Here is an 18552-nt window from a genome sequence, read left to right as displayed (position 1 = left end):
TGAACGCCAGATAGAAGCTGCAAACGGATATAGAAATTGAAGAATTAAACCAGCATTCATATCATAAAATGGCTGTCGGAAAACATTTTTGGAGAATATCTAGATGAAACCGATCTCCATATCAGTGGGGCAAGACAGTTAATATCGTTGCCATCACGACAGAGACGTTTTGCCTGTACGAGAAGGCAACCAAAGGGCAATAAAACGGCAATCAACGTTTTGTTTGTCAACGTTGTCAAACAAACAACGTTGTCAAAACGTTTTGTGACGTCAGCGAGGTCATTTAAGGAAGTGCTCCACATATCTATGGGATTTTCAACTGAAATAGCCATCTTGAAGACCTTTTGGTGCCGTTCGCAGCCCTGTCGCCTCCTTAAGGCCTAAGCCCCTCTGGTTTCTGGGCCACAGGCCCGTGAAAATGGGGAGAGTATTTCGGGAACAGTATTTCAAGGTCAACTTGACATTGATGGTGTCATAATAACGCCATTCAAATCCTACCATTCCATAAGCATGAGGCGACCAAGGCCGAGAAAATATATTGGTCGGGTGGTTCATAACTGATATTCGTGAGCACGAATTCAAGATATAACATCCATGAGCTGGCTCCCAATCAGTGTTGCGTGAGGTGCGATGACGTCATCAGTCAGTGCCGTATTCAGGAGAATATTTACTAAACAGATAAATGGTGTTGTATAGAACAGTCTTTTCCACTTCAAAGTAAGCCAATAGTTATAAGCGAGCTTACGCCATCATATCTGATGCTTGATTAAGCACTTCAAATGTGTGAACATTCTCTTTATGAGTGAACATTCTCTTTAATGAGTGATTTAAGACTGGGATGTGTCATTGTCAGATACCAAGATATCGAGATAGATATCGAAATCCGGTTCAGCAGCTAAATTCATGCTCAACGACGGAAAGTTCAAAGTAATCCACAAATGCAACATGCCTTCGGTTCGGCTTCCAGTCGTCATCACTTTTAGAAGACACACAATTACGTCATCATCGTAATATGTGATTTATGATTCATCAAACAACGACCATAGTTTACTTCTGTAAGCATTATTCAAAGCCGATGAGGAACACAAGCCAAATATACATTTTCAGCTTGCAACCGTTGAGCATGGCGTCGCCTACTGAACCATATTTTGAACATGCTGTCCACACCATTTACAGTATTATCATTACAAGCATGGAACCAAACGCAAGATTAGAGATGTACCCTACGGTTCGCCGGGACTGTCGTGTTTGTCAGACAGAAGTGAGCCAGGCAGAACCCTGGGACGCCTTTCATAACTGTGTAAGAAACAGAGAAAACGATCCAACAAAAAAAGAAGCATCACAAATTAAGATATTATGCGGGAAATGGTATTGGCAAAATAGCATAGTCAAGGCAAATTCGACGTGATTTAACGTAATTCATCGGCCTCAATAAAAATGAGGATAGCTGAAATTAGCATCTTACCAGACTGTGCTCCGTTCTATTTAACGTTAGAGATCGTTATGCATCACGGTGCACACTAGACGAAACTTTTCAACCCGTCAACCCGCCACATCTGATCGGGTAAAAACCCGCGGTTTTTTTACCCGCTTATGGGCCCGGCTTGGCGAGCTTTCGCGCGTCAAAAATCAAAACGAGCTGCGTTTTGCACTTTTGATGGAACGCAAGTCTTCAAGCCTTTGAAAAATAAGAACGCACTGCTAAATCTATGCAACAATACCAAATGGTTATAAACAAATCACGTTTTTATTTTCCTAGCAGGGGCTCTAGAGACAGAAAACCCATGGCATAACCTGTATACAAGTAGCACACCAGTAAACCAGGTTCCACAAAGTCAAAACTTGCATCTAAAAAATTCAGTGAAAATATTAAGAATAACAACCCAAATTCTTAAGGGTTGACTTAAATTTACTGAACCGTTGTGAGATGCGCCATTTATCTAAACAAACGTAAACGACAAAAACTAAACTCGGCTGCTATTGCGAAGCTGGGGCGCACTCATATTTTCTTAGTTCATACAAAAACCATATTTAAGAAAGCATCGGTAATTAATGTAATGTGTCACATGATTACCCCCGCCTCGCTCACAGGTCAGTACAGCCAGCAGCTGCCTGATTATCACTAGCACAACAGATGTCGAAATCTGGACATTGGTAATGTAGTGTTTGTCTATTTTAACCGTGTTTTTCGTGCTCGCAAGAACGTACAATTTACGACCACGACGACAGGGGCTCTTACGTCGCTGCGTATTACTCTCAGTGAGATTGCCATAAATTTACAACGAAAAGGTCTCGCACAAAATGTACTCTGATTCTGGCATCTTTTATATCAAATGAATCTGTACACGAGCTGTGTCAAAAATTTCAGTTCAAAGCATGACGCCATTCAAATATTCGATACAGATCCAAAAATGCGGTCATCAGGTCATGTTAGGTGTAAGCGGGCCGCTCAGAATGCCTTGCCAATTTCTCTTTTCCTAGATATAGTGCTTAAGTATTTAACAACATTTCACGGTTTTCGTGGCATTGATAAATGCGAATGACGTCCGTTGAATGGTACAGGTAGAGTTCTTGGATTCCATGTTATTGTTATCCTTGTGAGAAGCATCACAGATGGCGCGGTAACCGTCGTCCGGGAGAGAAGCATGGGCATAGGTAAGAGGGAAATATGGATCATTTCAAAGCTGTCATGCCGTATTTATGTTACCCTGTTGCATGACTTATCCATTTATGAAAATTAGCACCATGTAAAAGCTCGAATTCCTTTCCTGAATACGGATTATAACATGGCGGCTATTGTGGCGCATGCGAATGTTGTGAGGTAGGCAAACTGGAAATGTCTGGTTCCAGTGGCGGTGTTGCAAAACAAATGTCTCCGCTGGGACTTAATATTACTTATGCTCGTGTACAGCGTTATGAACTGAAAAGACTTCCCAGGATTGACACGGCCTGCATTTTGAAATAACTTGTCTGTACAAGGCCATCAGTTGATGCAGACAATTTTAGAGGCTCTAGTGTATTGATCTACCGAGATGATGTACAAGCGTGAAATCGCTGGTACGTTTCGGCGAGGAACGATTTTAAACTACCATGTTGCTCTTCATTTGTAGCTGGAAACCGTCATCACAGTGTTTTAGGTGTAATTCGGTGCTATAGCAATTCCGTAGTCCACGTGCCTTTAACACTGCTGTTTAAGTAAAACCAGTGGTATTATGCAAACGGTGTAGTACATTAGATGGCACTGATATGTCATTTGGCAAATATATTTGTTGTGCATGTTTCAAATGATATGGCATTCGGCATGTACATGTCATGTACAGGTTTGAAATACAAGAAGGTATAGAATACTGGTCCTAATTACCTTCATCTTCGCCGTTCAACACCGGGTCAGCATGATAGCACAGCAGGCTTTTGGCGGCTAAATTTGCAGTTGGCCGGGCCGGGCCGGACAGCAGGCTGAGACTTTGGAGAAAGCTGCGTCTCTAGTACACACCAACAGCCCGCCCACAAACACTGTGGACTGGCACGGCTCGTCAGCTGTAACCGTTCTGAGCCCTTTCAACTGCGGCACCACACTTACAAAACTCGATACCGCTCGTAGACGTCAGCCTGTTAGCGGTAGTGGCCGCGCGGACTCCGGCTGGGAGTACCGGCAGCGTTGTCATGCAAGCGACCATTCCAGCGCTGACAGCTGCAGCAGTCGGTCGGGCTGGGCAGCTGGCCAGCTCGCCGGCCAGCTGCGTTTAGCTGACCAGCTGAGTGAGCAGCTGGATGCACCAGGCAACAGAGAGGCTGTTTGAGCCAACTGCTGCAGGTATCTGACCAGCCACGGCCATTAATAGCGCAGCAGCTGCTGCGGCCGCCTGCTGCACACAGCCGATCAGCTGCAGCAGTCGGCAGCGACAGCTACAGCGGCTGTGGTCTTCAGCGGCCAACTCCCCTCGCCAGGCTGGGAGGCGCATTTGCAGAAGTTGCGCCGCCTGGAGCTGGAGAATTCAATTTGCTGAGAAATGCGCTCGTCCGTCGGCGAATGGCATGGGGAGGGGCTGGGAGGGGGGGGGGGGGGGGCTCGGCACGGGCGCCGGCGGCGGAGGGCCGGGCGAGTGCCGCAGGCTAATCCAGCCCCAGGGACGCCGCTCCAGATGGGAGGCGCCGTTGCCACCGCCCGTGGGAACCGGCGCACGCCCCTCCCCCGACGACGAGGCGAAGAGCTCGCCAACGCCCGCGTTGGCACGTAAGCCGCAAAGCTAATTGCAGCGTTGGGGTGCGCGTTGAAACTGGCAAACGTGGCCCAGCAGTCGTTCGGGGGGTTTCAAGGCGAAAAAACAGGCTAAATTGGAAGCCACAACAAGGAAGTTGCGTTATCATTGGGTCAGTTATCATCATTGGGTCGTGCTTTAAGAGCGAAACCACGAGGTTAAAATCGCGTTGTGCATGGATGCAAATTTGCCATGACCACAGCATATCTTTAAGCAACGCTCTTTGTCAAGTCGTGAAGCTATGTCATGCAATGTTCTGGTACGTATTATGGCATCGCATGCTTTGTGGAATGTATTAAAGTGGAGATAATGTGATCAGCGGTATCAGCTCAGTGTTCTGCTGTTTGTAATTCCACTTACGTGTCAAAAGCATTGTCGGCCATGTACCTTGTTCATTTTACATTATTTTCTGCGTGAAGTGTTTTCTTAAAGTGACCTGTGTTAACATCACGAACAAGACCAAATGTTACACAGTGAAATGAGTCTCCTTGTGTTAGTATGCGCACTGAAGGAGTTCAACTATGCCACGCTACCTGTTTTTTTTCTAAAACAGCGTCGAACTGAACAGAACATTTTTGGCGTGTCTGCTAACCAGACAGCCAGCTATCGATAACTCAACAGGAAAACAGATAAGTTCGCATCCTTTTAGCCACAGCAAGGCAAACGCGGAGCCGTCGTTCAGCACCATCGGCGCCCAGGCGCGCTGCTGACCGCACTCTGGCGGCGGGGCAGAATCACCGAAGAATGGGGACACGCAGGCGCGGAGCAATCATGACCTCCGGCCGATTCTCAGGAGGTTTCCGTCAGTGGCCGGCCCCACTCCGTCCGACCCCGGCATGTCGCATCATCGCCCACTCGCCGAGGACTGACACTGCCGTTTGCAGGGTGTGAGCAGGACAAGAGGGAGGAGGGGCATGCCTCCCACTATCGCCAGCTTTCCGAACATCAGTACCTGCGAGGGTTTGCGTGGGCGCCTGGAAAAAAACCATTATAGGGGACACATTTCCCTTCTGGAAAAAGTCATTCCAGCGGAGTTTTTATTGCTGAATGGCTGCTTACGACGAATACAACAAGCGTTGAATTCATGAGCATACGCATTTCAACAGCTGTCAGTTATTGGTGGCGAGTGATTTGTAGCCAGATCCGGCCCATGCATTGAACTTGCAAGTCAATACACGTACCCTTGACAACGAACGGTCATTTAGTCGCGATGGTTAGCTTAGTTTGACCCGAAACTTAAGACTGCGTCAAAAGAAACCTGACATTTGCTTCAGAAGCTCAACGTTGGTGCTGCCTTTTACCAAGGCCCTTTCACGCCTTGTCAAGATAGCTTCATTTTGCATGAAGACGTGCCAAACGTTCACAAAGCCCTTCATTGTTGGATCAAATATTCAAGTTCGTTTTCAACCGAATCCTCCAGCTGCGTCCAGTTGCGGCACGGAGAACTGACGTGCGCTGCCTGACGTTTTTATCAATCCAGTGTTTAATTTCCCCAGCCATGTTCTCTGCACTTGTTACAGCACGAGCTGTCTTCAGACAGCCTTACCCAGATCGACAGATCGACAGATTGCTTTGTGTCATTAAGACCGGTTTTAAGTCTCCGGCCTTGACGTTGTTCGACAACAAGCGCACAATTAACATTGACAGTGACAGTGATCGGACATTATAATGGCACCAGGCGCTGAGTCGGGTCTCAGCTGCCAGGAAATTACGAGAAATTTCTCGCTAATTTCCTATAATTACTTACTGTATAATTACGCGACCGGTCGGGAACGTTGAATTTTCAGCATAAAATGTGTTTTCTGTATTGCATGTTGATCACTGCCTTGTGATAACAAATCGACTTGCTTTTGTCCTTCAGTGTCATTGCAGCACAACTAGTACTTTCAGACGGCGAACACTTTCTTCCGCATTCATATAGACTACGCTTGCTGCCGGAAGGGAAGCGGCCTGACGAGTTCGATTTACATCTCCCCAACTTGCTTAACTGTTACGGTGCCGTGAGCTTGAATTGTTCGTGCCATAAATCAAGAATAAACGGGGCGTGAATCTCATGAACCTCGCCAATCCGCTACTTCCATGTAATACCATCGCGCTGGGTCACAGCATATTTAAAGGTAAGTGAGGAATAGCCTTCATGTTCCTTCACGTTTTATTACCATCTACGATTTAAAGATCGACCATGGCCAAAATCGTTGACCAGGCTGCACCGAGTCATAGGCCTGTTCAACACACGCATAGCCAGCTTTCTTATCGAGGTATGTGAATACTTCAAGAGGCGGCGCTGTATCGTCATTGGGCGTTCTGTCACTGCGTCATTTCCGCGCCATTTCACTCTAGGGATCCCATGATGAAACTGGCCGTCGTGCACCAGGCGCAAAAAATGATAAAAAACGATGTGAGCCGGGCAGTGTTCTAAAATTCATGCAGTAGGGTGTGCAGGATGGAAATATGAATTTATGCTACAATTATCCTGGCTCTCCGGCGCCCCCCCCCCCCCCCCACACACACAGTTCGTTGGCACTAATCCGTTGCCCCTTGACCCCGAACCCAAACATATGACCTACCCAGCCCGTTTGCCAAATCTGAGACACTTAGATACTGGGTTGACAGCCGTCTTGTTTGATGTTGGTTGCATGATTTTGAACAAGGGGAGGGGCAGCAGGCAGTGAACCCCAAGCCCGGGTGTATAGCATGAACAAATATCGGCACCCCTGCCACCCATGTGGCCGAATATTGGAACACTGGAGCAGGGTGGTCACGGCGACAGCGTCGCTCATGTTGCACCGGAGCGCGGCTGCCCAGAGCCCGTCGAGCCCGGCGCCGCGTCGCCCGGCTCCGCCCGCGTCAGCTCCGCCCGGCCGCTGCTCGAGCCTGACGCGGCCCGCCCGGCCCCGGCTGCCGCTGCGGAGGCTGACCGGGCTGCCAGCTGAGCCGCGGCCGCCACAAGCCACGGCGGCATTAGCGCTGAGCCGCTCAATGCCCGCTGCAATGGACGGGCTCAATTGGTACGGCGCCGTCGGCTCAGAGCGCGAGGGGCGCCCTCGATTTGTCCTGCGCGCCGCCGCTCCGCCGCAAACCGGTGCCGAGCGGGGAGGGGGGGGGGGGGGGCGTTCTGCCGCCTGAGCAGGTCAGAACAGATCGGCCTCGGTGGTGAATGGCGGAAGTTTGGGATGTTCGCGTGTGTTGCCGGCCTTCTGGCAGCACCGAGACCGGGCCCGAGTTGTGTCGCAGAAGTTTTCAAATGCGCCACGAAACGCGCCGGAGTGTTTCCATTGTGTAGCGTGGGGAAGTGTGTTGCGTGTTTGTGTTTCGGGTGAGATGGCCTGGTGCCTATGACAGCTACGGCGCCAGCTCAAACCGTCTCCGTGCCTCCTTTGTGTAGCGCCTTGCTCAGAATATGAAACGGTGGATAAAACGCGGCCGTCGGACGGGAGCCGGCGGCGCATCACGCCTCCGCTGATAGCGTCCTGCGACATCTGATTACGCCGCAGTACGGGCCCACATAACCTAACGCTAATTGTTTCACGAGCGACGACGTAGCGCTAACGCTGCGGCTGCTGGAAACGCCAGATCATTACGTCGGCTAAGGCCGACCAATTCCGGCCGGGCAGCCGTCACCACCGTTTATCCGCCCCGCTCGGTTCTGGACATTTGGGCGTCAGGACTCCGACTGCGAGCCGGTCACGGCGAGCCAGCCGTCTGCAACGCCGCTCGGCCCGCCCGGTCACGTTCTCAGTCCGCGCCAGAAGAGGTCAAGGGTCAGATCGTTTGGAGTCGGGCGCCTGTTAAAAGATCGGATCGGTGGGCGCCAGGCGAGGCCGGAGGTTAAATCATGGCATCAGTCAAGGTCCAGGATCGGACCAGTCGGCGTAAGACGGGATCAAAAGTCAGATCCGCCCCCGAACGAAGACAAAGGTCAGATCGGTGAGCGTCAGGCACGACCAGAGGTTAAACTGGCCGGCTCCTTTTGTGGTCGGAGGTCGGATCATGGTCGGATCGGTCGGCGTAAGTCGGAGCCAAAGATCGGAGCAGCCTGCGTGGGACGGGGTCAAACGCCGATCGGTCAGCGCAAGACTCGGCCAGAGGGTGAGCCATGCTTTATGATTACACGCTGGTCACGTCCGACAGGTCTCAATACTTCATGCCGGGAAGGACCTCGGTTAGATGCATGGACCTCTGGGGATGCGTCAGAGGAGTGGCATACACAACGCGGCCAAAGGTAGCCTCCTGTAGCCGTTCTCGCATAGCGAATGAGAGTTCCCAGTCGACGTGACCTGTGACCCAACGCTTCAGCCGCCGAAAGTTTGGTTTAAGCTGATTTTGCAACACAATATGTGAAAGGAAATTACTGCAGGAGCCATTCGTTTCTAGTTTGAATTGCATAAGTAAAACAAGTTTAACTGAACTGCCTTTCCTGTCTCACTGAACTCAGCGCATGACACCTTGATCGCAGACGAAATTGGTCACGCTTCGAATTCTATATTTTTCCGTCGTTAAATCTGATCACGGCAGGCCTGAGTTAAGTGGGCTTTTCTACAAGCTCGACCGACCTCTTAAAGTGACGCACTCGCATTGCGTGGGACCCGGCCGAGTGCAGACGCGATCTCAGAGAGGAACGGGACAGAGGAGCAACCAGCAGCGGCCAGCACGATAGGCTGGTCGCTGCTGGCTGCTCACGGTTTGCGAGATCCTTTTGAATGCATTGCAGCGGTGGGCGTTCGAAGGACGTCGTGCAGACATGCCGTTATTGGCACATCGCTTTTTTTGCGAGGCTTATCATTTCGTTGATCTTAGAGAGTAGTACCATGGAGCCGCGCACACTAGCCATGTCGAGCAACTGCTCCATGCGCAGCATAGTGTTCCGCAACTTTGACACGTTTGTTGGATATCGCGTGGCTTGGCGCGAGGGTGGCACTCGAAAACTCATGCAATCTCAGGCTCTCTTCGATAGTAATGCAGTGTCTTAAGAATGCTGACGTGCCAACTTGTTTCTTTCGCCGTTTTTTGTTGTCAGACATGGAGATATACATTAAGTGGCAACGGAATCCCGACGATACATACATGTCTTATTCCTGATTCTCCGGACAAAAGGTCTGAAAACGAAAAAATCAGAATGTAAAAAAGTTGAACGCAAAAGGTTGAACGAAAATAGTTGAGAGGGATAAACGTCGACAGAGATAGGAGTCAAGTTGAAAAAATCGAAAGGAATAAAAGCTAGTCCAAAAAAGTAGTAAAGGATAAGTCAAGTCGCAAAACGTCAAAGAGATAAAAGTCGACCGGGGCAAACTACTGGAAAATTCTTTAACAGGTAACTAGCGCACTAGGATGGAACTCAAATCGCAAAATGTAGAAAGAGATAAAATCGACGGGCATGAAAGTCAGCGTAGAAAAAATTGGAACGGACGAATCTTCACGATGGATAAAGGTAGACTGGGATTAAAATAAAAGCACGTAGTCCCGAGAACCCAACAGGTAGACCACGGGTCCTCCTGATTGGACATCTGGCACAAGGGGGAAGGGAAGGAAGGTTTCCGGCTGCTCTTGGATGTGTCCGTGGATTCAATGGGCCCCGCTGCCTTGCATCCCTAGGTCCTCTCTTTTGGGTCCATCCGTACTCGCCCGGCGAACGCCCCTAATAAGGAGCCAGCCTTCGAGCGTTCACAGCCGAACCATACGGAGCGCGCTCTAACACTATATCTTCCTTGCTGGTTCTTTGCCCGTCGACTTTTCCTGACACGATTTTTTCTCTGTCGACGTTTAGCCTTGCTGTCCTTCCACTTTTTCGGCTCGAATTTTAGCCCTGCCGACTATTTGTCGCTCGACTTTTTTCGTCCGAACTCACTCATTTACCCTTGGGCCCTACATATCACTTGGGCCCGAGAACAGCCCAGTGATATTGGTCATGGCAGTGGAGGAGCCACAGAGAACGCACATCCTAAATGAAGTAATAAACTCCTGCGCGGATTCAACACAGTGTTCGCCAAGTGTTTCATCTCTCCCCATCTCCTCTTTGCGTCACGCCATGTGGTAGCATGCATTGGGTCCACCGGAGCTCACCGGAGCACTTAAAGCCTCCGTGCAGCAATGCGGCGCTGAATAAGTTTGCAACCGACCCAGCCCTCTAATTCGGCCCTCTGGCGACGGCGCTATCATTCAGCAGTATCAGGTCCTCGACGCCGTCTCCTATTAACATCAGCGGGATTGATAGCATCGCAGGCCCTACCGAGTGCCGTCCAGAACTCTGAGGACAAAGGAGCGAACGCTCGCCTCGGCCGCGACCCCAGGGCCTCGCCTAACATCCGGACTTGGACCCACGTCCCTGCATTGGCATCGCGGACTATCATAGGGTTGCATCGTCCACCGGGACGCGTTCAGCTCCATTTAGACTCGCAGAGTGGCAGAATGAGGTCTGCAGCATAGCGCGGCGCCATTCAAGAGGGGCTTCGGGAAATTAGATAGCGGAATTTTCCACTTTATTAACGCCACGCCAATGTTGAGGCCGGCAGCTCAGCTGCATGTGATTTTAATCTGATTATTTCACTATCAATGCATAACTTTGGGTTTGGATGTACTTTCGGGTGAAAAATGTTCCTATCGCGCCGAGTTTGGATTATGCACTGGAATCGTTGAAACCTTCCGCTTGTATGATCCTTTATTTGAGCTTGAGTTATACGCTACTCCGTCCAGTTTGCAAATTGGAATGGGAGCTCTGCTGGCGCAGCATAGGAACACTCGTTCGAACAGGACCACGACACCATCTAAGAGACACAGACGCTTCCCACTTCCAATAACGTGACGTCATACTTTACGAAAAAAAGTGACGTCATACTTTGGGGACGGTATGCTTCGGCTCCAGAACGTTTCCGCGGGCAGCCTTTAGGTCCGCGGGTAGATCAGATTTAGAACGGAGTATTCGATACAGTGGAAATAAATTCAAGCGATTGGCGGTTGAAAACAAACTAAGCCAACTTATCGACTCTCAAAGCATGAAGAGGGGCATGACAAGGAAACATTATGGTTTGAACATTATGGATATGGCGGAGAAGAAGTGACGTTTGAAGATCGTGAAGGACCACCACACCGAAAAGGATCGATCATTCCAAAACAGCTAACAATGGCTCTGGGTTTTAGACTATAAAACCGACGGCTTCATATCGTACTCTGCGGGAAGTTATCAGAGTACTATCCGTGGAACAGCCCATCCAGTCCAATTTATACATTACCGCCGGCTGCTGCCCGTTGCCAGAGGCCTGGGGGACTTTATTCCTACAGGGCCGACTAACCTGTCAGTGAGATGGACTTGAGTCGGATCTCGGCGCCGGCGAGCAGCTGCAGCGGCAGCCGCCGCAGGCTGTTGTCGGCCAGATCCAGCAGCTGCAGCCGCCGCAGTCCGGCCAGGCTGTCGGCGTCCAGCCGCTGCAGCTGGTTGCCGGCCAGCCGCAGCTGCAGCAGCTGCGGCGCGGCCGCCAGCGCTTCGGCGGGCAGTGCGCTGAGCGCGTTTCCGCTGAGGTCGAGCGAGACTAGGTCGGCAACGTCGGCCGGAAGCCGGTCCAGCTGGCGCAGCGCGTTGCCGCTGAGGTTGAGCCGGCGCAGAGCGATGAGGCCACGCAGCCGTTCGGCCGGCAGCAGCTCCAGCTGGTTCCGGCTCAGGTCGAGACTGGCCAGGCGCGGCAGCGCGCGGAACGCGCCCGGCGACACGCGCGCCACGCGGCCGCCGCACAGGCGCAGCGCGCGCAGCCCCGGGAACACGCCCAGGTCGTCGGAGGCGATGTTGGCCACGGCCGTGCCGCAGGCGGTCAGCTCCTCCAGCGACGGCAGCCGCGCGCCGTTGCGCTGCTCCTCGCTGAGCAGCCGCCGCAGCGGGTTACCCGTCAGGTTGAGGCTGCGCAGCGCGTCGAGCGAGTCGGCCGTCACGAAGAGCGGCACCATGTCGAACTGGTTGAAGGCCAGGTTGAGCGTCACCAGCGGCGCCCGGTAGAAGCTGCCCGGCGTCACCACCTTCAGCAGGTTGTGCTGCAGCAGCAGCGTGCGCAGCCGCGTCAGGTTGGCAAACGGCCGCGGCGAGACGCGCACGATGGCGTTGTGTGACAGGTCTAGCACCTGGAGCCCGCTCAGGCCGCGCACAGACAGGTCGGTCAGCTCCGAGAGCCGATTGTGAGTCAGGTTGAGCACCTCCAAGCTGCGGAGCGCGGGAAACGACACACTTTTAAAAAGGTTAAAATTTAAATGCAACTCGCGAAGCACCACCAGGTTTTCGAAAAAGACCGGGTCGATGTGCGACAGTTTGTTGAACCCTAGTTTGATCACACGAATGTTTGTGTTGTCCGCCACAAGGTTGATGAACACGCTGTTGAGGTTCATCTTTTCCATCTCGAGCGTCTCGAGCAGCGGCACGCCGTGGTAGACGCTGCGGTCCAGCTCGCGCACGTTGTTGAAAGACACGGAGAGCCACTTGAGCGTCGACACCCACATGAAGCCGAGCACTAGCTTCTCCAGCATGTTGTCCCGCAGGTCCAGCTCCTCCAGCTGCGGCAGGTCTTGGAACGTGCCCTCCTCGACGCGCGTGATCGAGCACGAGCGCAGCGCGAGGTGGCGCAACGGCACACCGCCCTCGAACATGAAGCGGTGCGCCACCGGGATCTCGTTGTCGCTCAGGTCCAGCTCCCGCAGCGCGGTGAGTGCCTCGAAGGTGCGGGGCGCGATGTCCATGATAGCGTTGCCGGACAGGTCGAGCCGCTCGAGGCTCGTCAGCCCGCCGAAGCTGAAGCGGTCGAGCCGCCGCAGCTTGTTGCGGCTGAGGTCGAGTACCGTGAGGCTGGAACAGGAGGTGAACGTGCCGTTCAGGAGCTCGCCCAGCAGGTTGTCCTGCAGATAGAGCGTGCGCAGACCAGCCAGGTCGGCCAGCGCCGCCGCCGGCAGGTACGCGATCGTGTTGCCGTTCAGCCAGAGGATCTCGAGCACGGCCAGGTCGCGTAGCATACCGTCCGCCAGCCCGGTCAGCGCATTCGCGTCCAGCTGCAGCGAGATCAGGTTCGTAGGGGTGCCGCTGAACACGCGCCCCAGCTGGCGCACGCGGTTGCCCTGCAGGTTGAGGTGCTGCAGGTTGTGCAGGCCGACGAATGCGGCCACGCCGACCGCGCTCAGCCGGTTCTGCTGCAGGTGCAGCTCCTGCAGGCTGGAGAGAGACGAGAAATCGTCGGAGCGCACGGCCGACAGCCGGTTGTTCTGCAGTCGGAGTTCGCGGATGTTGGTCAACTGCGCGAACACGCGCACGGGCAGCTCGCTGAGAAGGTTGCCGTCCAGGCTGAGCACAGTCAGGCCCTTGGTGGCGTTGAACACTCCGGCCGGAAGGCTCGCGATCTGGTTGTGGTTTAGATGCAACTGCGAGAGCTGCGCGAGCGAGGCGAATGCGCCCGCCTCCAGCTGCGCGATAGCGTTGTTCTGTAGGTGCAGCACGGTGATTCGCGAGGCGTTGCCGAAGGTCAGGTTGGTGACCTGCAGCAGGTTGTTGTCCGCTAAAAAGACCTCCCTCAGGTCGGGGTGGTCGGCAAACAGGCTGTCCGGCACCTGGTGCAAGTGGTTACCGCTCAGGTCGACCGTCTTGAGCGCGTGGCAGCTGGCGAAGAGCCGCGCCGGCAGCGCGCGCAACCGGTTGTGGCTCAGGTCGAGCGCCTCCAGCCGGCGGCTGACGGCGAACGCCGCCTCATCCACCTCCGAAACACTGTTGTGGTGAAGCGTCAACCGCCGCAGCGCCGGGAAGGCGGTCAGCGTGCTCGCGCCGATGGCGCCGAACTGGTTATCGCTCAGTTGCAACGTCTCCAGCCGCTCGAACCGGCTGTAGCCGTCGTGCGCGATCGTGTCGATCCGGTTCGAGCCGAGGTTGAGTGTGGCGAGCGCGTTGAGGCGGCGCAGGGCGCTTAGCGGGAACAGCGTCAGCCGGTTTTTGGCGACGTTCAGGTCGACCAGCGAGTCCTCGAGGCCGGCGAACGCGTACTCGCTGACGCTCTCCAGGCCGTTGCTCTTGAGGTTGAGCGCGACCAGGCTCAGCCCGTGCAGCTCGTAGCTCTCCAACTGGCGGATCTTGTTGCTCTCGAGGTCCAGCTTGGCGAGCTGCGACAGCTTCTCCAGCGCCGGCCGCGGCACGGTGCTGAGCTGGCCCCGCACCAGCGCCACGCTGCGCAGCGCCGCGCCGCCGCCGGCCAGGCTGTCCGCGTGCAGCCGCTGCAGCGCCGACTGCGAGATCTGCAGCTCCTGCACGCTGCCGTTGCCGAGAAAGCCCACTGGCAGCTCGACCACGGCTGCGTCCAGCTCGTACACGCGCAGCGACTTGACCGGCGCGGCGATCAGCGCCAGCGCCGCGCCCACCGCCGCCGCGTCCACGGCGTTGCAGTCGACGAACACGCCGCCGTCGAAGTCGTAGCAGGGGCAGCGGCCCTGACGTTCAGGCGGCGGGCACGCGCGCGCGGCCGGCCAGGTCACACAGAGCAGCGCCGCCACGCGGAGACACCACATACTAGTCGGCCGGGCCGGGCTGCGCGCCGCGCTCGGCCATTGCGCACCTGCAACGGGGACGGACGATGAGATGAGGGGCACGTGTGGACCGCGGCGCAGCGACGGACGAAGTGACCGGACATGCTGGTGCTGACGGTGCGGAGTGGATAGCAGTGGGAATATTGGAAGCAGCTGTGTGCATAGGGGCCGAGTGCTAGCCAAAATAATGCATGGCCCAGCAAGATGTCATTACGTGAGACGAAACCGGGTAGAAACCGTTTTAGTCGGCGCGTCCGACTGTCCAAGTTTTACAAAGCATTAGCTTGAGACATGATGAGTGTTAGCGTTCTGTTACGGCTAGTTAAGAATAGGCAAGCAGAAATGAAAATGGACACCATAACGAGGCTAACAAACGGACTAGACCAGATAGACGGCGATGACGCCCACATCACGGACAGGAATGGCGATCAGACTACAGATGGGGATGACATATGACGCGCCCCCCCCCCCCCCCTCCCAAAAAAACGACATCGGGAAGGGGCATGAGGCTAGACAGTGATGCACCGTAACAAAGATTAAGTATGCAACAATATATATTTGGGCATTGACACCAGAACTATTTTCCCTGCGGCGTAGCCGCCAAATGATGACTAACCATATCTAGTTAGAAGGTCTTCAACGCATCTGTTTAAAAATAGGCGAGGGAGTGGTTACACTTTCGTATGAACACGTGGCGATCATCAACCCAAATTTCTCAAGAAATGCCAGAACCTCCACGAACACCCGTGCGGACATATAACCGGCCCATTGCGGAGCTGGCCGGCGTCGACAAAGCGCTGCTCAGCCACTGTCTCGCACGCGGCCGCCAGCGGACCGAAGAAGTGCCGGCTTTCCGGCAGCGGGATGTGCGGCCAGGCCCGGGTGCGTCGGACCCGCCGCCGACGCGGCCGACCGAGACGTGGAGGGACGTCGACGGACGTCGGCCGTGACGTGGAGGAACGTCGCAACATGCCTCCCCTCCCCCCTCCGGGAGCGAGGCGCCGACCGCGACGGGCCGCGGCCGCCGAGGCCACCTCGACGCCGTGGTCCCGTTTGCCGCCTGGGGGCGAATTCAGGTGAGGGGTAACCAGGAGTGTTACCCCCATGATGCCAAAACCGAGCAAAAAAGAGCTCATTACTGGACATTGAAAAACATCTAAGCGACGTTTACTGGGAGAAACTTGTTTGATTTAGTGCTCTCCTTGGGATATAGGGAAGCAAAACAGTGAAACTTTCAAACGTCAGGACACCGTTTAGACTTTGCCTCCACAAAATGGGGTTGCACCCACTCACCAAACATCCCGTAAGGCAACGTAGTACTAGATCAACTATTGTTGCGACTTGAAATCCTCAGACGCACACCGTCATAATCGGTCCCTGTTCTCCTTACTTCACCGTATTTTACCTTACGTAATCTCATTACTATATCATCTATCTTATTGCTTATACTTGGCGCAATGCCACCTCTTCCTGCTAGCCCGACAATTTTCTGAAAGCAGATAAATTATCTGACCCTACTTAATCGAAATGCTGCGCCCATGTTTCCATTTCATCTCACTTAGTGATCCTCCAGCAATATAGACCGACTGAAGCTCGATGAAACAGAGAGTGCGCGCCATACGGACGCCTGTTGCACTGATGACCGCCGCCGCAGCTGATCGAGAGCCTTGGACAGGTCAGCGCGATGTCGGCGGAGATATCACGGCGTGACGAGGTCCCGGGGCGGAAGCCACAACAAATATCACGGCGTGACGAGATCCCGGAGCCGAAGCCGCAACAAATATCACGGCGTGACGAGATCCCGAAGCCGAAGCCCCAACAAATATCACGGCGTGACGAGGTTCCGGAGCCGAAGCCCCAACAAATATCACGACGTGACGAGATCCCGCAGCCGAAGCCCAACACGTGTGGTAACGCTCTTGGTAGCCTCCCGAAGATTTTGAATGGCAGGAAGAATTGCCAGGCATGTCAGCCAACCGCACGTCCTTGGTGCCGGTGACTAATCTTGTTGTTGCGGGCATGATAATTGCATTATAATGGATATGATGCCGCACATCTGCCACGATGATTAAATGAGATAATAAATGATAGGGAATTGCCTCACATCTGCCGGGAAATTTCTGGTCATCGTCATTAAGCTTGCAAATCTTTAGTTGAACCATTAACTAAGCTAACTGAGGTGCTGCTCAAATGCGCTATTCACACACTATATCGCAGGAGTAAGGTAGAGGAAGTAAGCAGGCATGACAGAAATATACCAATCAGCCTGAACGTGACGCACGACAGTTCTGGAATATTCCTACTGCAACGCTTTATTCACAATTCGTTATTCACAGAATTTACGGGCAGCTAGCAGTGTGTGTAATCACGAGCGTCACGCTGAGGGCGTCGGCCCGCCGTGCTCAGGGTAGGACGTGTCCGGCTCACGTCAAACCGAAACTCAAGTGTATCGCGGCGTCACGAAAGCCATATTAGACATTCGTACCTGACTGCAGTTTGTCCAATACTTTTTTATTGAGCGAACCACGAAGGTCACAGTATTAGGCCACACGTGCGTTAGAACTGGTACCACACGCAAAGCAGCCTGTGTGCTATAGCACAAATGAAAATAACCATTCATTTTCCCTCTGGGATCCTTTGACCACTTCTCCACCATTAGACAGCCTTGTTGACTGCTATTATCTTAGAGCTGTACTTGACTAATTATTCAGGGAACAGAACACATATATCCACGATCCACGCATATGCCTGAAGCGCATAAGCACATGCATATGCACGTGATGAAAGGTCGTACAGTTTTGCTGGACTCAAATGGCGGTTAAGTTCTTGTTTTCGGCCATTTCCGAGACGGCGGGGCACGTCGGTGTCTAGAAACCCTCTCGGCGTCTGTCGACGACCTTAATTATCTCACAGCTCTTGATTCTCGCTGTGAAGCGGTCCAAACGAAAAGAATTGAGCCTGCGCTGTATCTCAAATCAGCGGCGGCCGAATCAAGGGCCACTGCAGCACGGGGCGAATTCAAATGGGACCCTGATTAAATTCCGGATAAAACGGCAGAGTCTGTAGACGAAAATTAGGCCGAGAGCTACTGTCGGCTTCTCTGTCAGTAGCCGTCCGTCAGGGAGCACTCGGCTCTGAGGATCCTGGCTGCTCGGTTCTGAATGGTGCATTCACACCAAACGCATTACGAATATGCCATGGTGTCAATGCACGTGCATTTGTTCTGTAAGGTGTAGTCGTTTTTCAGGTAGCCGGGATTTACCGAAATCCTTGTTTTCGGCATCAGAGCATTTCATGACGGAAAAGGCGACTCATGGTAGTTGAAACAAGCATCAGCAAGCAGCACGCATGGTTATCTTTGGTGCAAACCATACGCTGGCCATGAATCAGCCACCACCTACACTTCAGTAAGGTACAAGAGGGTTTTGTTTTCAAGATAGCGAGGCAATATTATGATGACAGTCCATTAGGCACTCGCACCCAACAAATCCGTGCCAGAAAACTGTAGTACAGGAACGGGAACCTGTACAGGAACCTGTAGAGGCCTAGAAACGTTGCAGAAAGGGGGAGCACGAACAATATGGATTTTTCAGCATATTCTTCTTATGCATCGACATAGGGTTAATGTTAAATGTTTTTGAAAAGGGTGAAGCTCTCTGGCCCCCACCACTGTTCCTACACCTAAGAACGTATCAGTTATGAACAGAGGTGTGGCGCCAACGTCCCGTAGGTAATGAGTTTAGTCCAGGCGAATTTTCTC

General features: G+C 53.2%; 1 protein-coding gene across 1 annotated transcript; it reads right to left on the bottom strand.

The window, feature by feature from the left end:
- Nucleotides 1-11540: 11540 nt before the first annotated feature.
- Nucleotides 11541-15898, bottom strand: LOC119100036 (insulin-like growth factor-binding protein complex acid labile subunit). The gene is made up of 5 exons (XM_037223151.1): nucleotides 15893-15898; nucleotides 14475-14696; nucleotides 12118-14438; nucleotides 11727-11919; nucleotides 11541-11591 (listed from the first exon to the last, which is right to left on the bottom strand). Exons 1-5 carry the CDS (start codon nucleotides 15896-15898, stop codon nucleotides 11541-11543), a joined length of 2793 nt encoding a protein of 930 aa, XP_037079046.1.
- Nucleotides 15899-18552: the final 2654 nt, after the last annotated feature.

The sequence above is a fragment of the Pollicipes pollicipes genome, unplaced genomic scaffold, assembly GCF_011947565.3.
Source record: "Pollicipes pollicipes isolate AB1234 unplaced genomic scaffold, Ppol_2.1 Scaffold_4881;HRSCAF=5763_pilon_pilon_pilon, whole genome shotgun sequence".
NCBI classification, from domain to species: Eukaryota; Metazoa; Arthropoda; class Thecostraca; order Pollicipedomorpha; family Pollicipedidae; genus Pollicipes; species Pollicipes pollicipes.
The sequence above is the reverse complement of the archived record's forward strand: the minus strand, read 5'-3'. Positions and strand labels throughout refer to the sequence as shown.

Excerpts from the sequence above, each read along its gene's own strand:
- LOC119100036 (XM_037223151.1), bottom strand. Across the intron at positions 11,920-12,117 it reads CTGACGGGTAACCCGCTGCG|TCTCGACCTGAGCCGGAACC; the intron begins GCGGCTGCTCAG and ends GCGCCTGGCCAG. Across the intron at positions 11,592-11,726 it reads TGCCCGCCGAAGCGCTGGCG|CTGCTCGCCGGCGCCGAGAT; the intron begins GCCGCGCCGCAG and ends CTGCCGCTGCAG.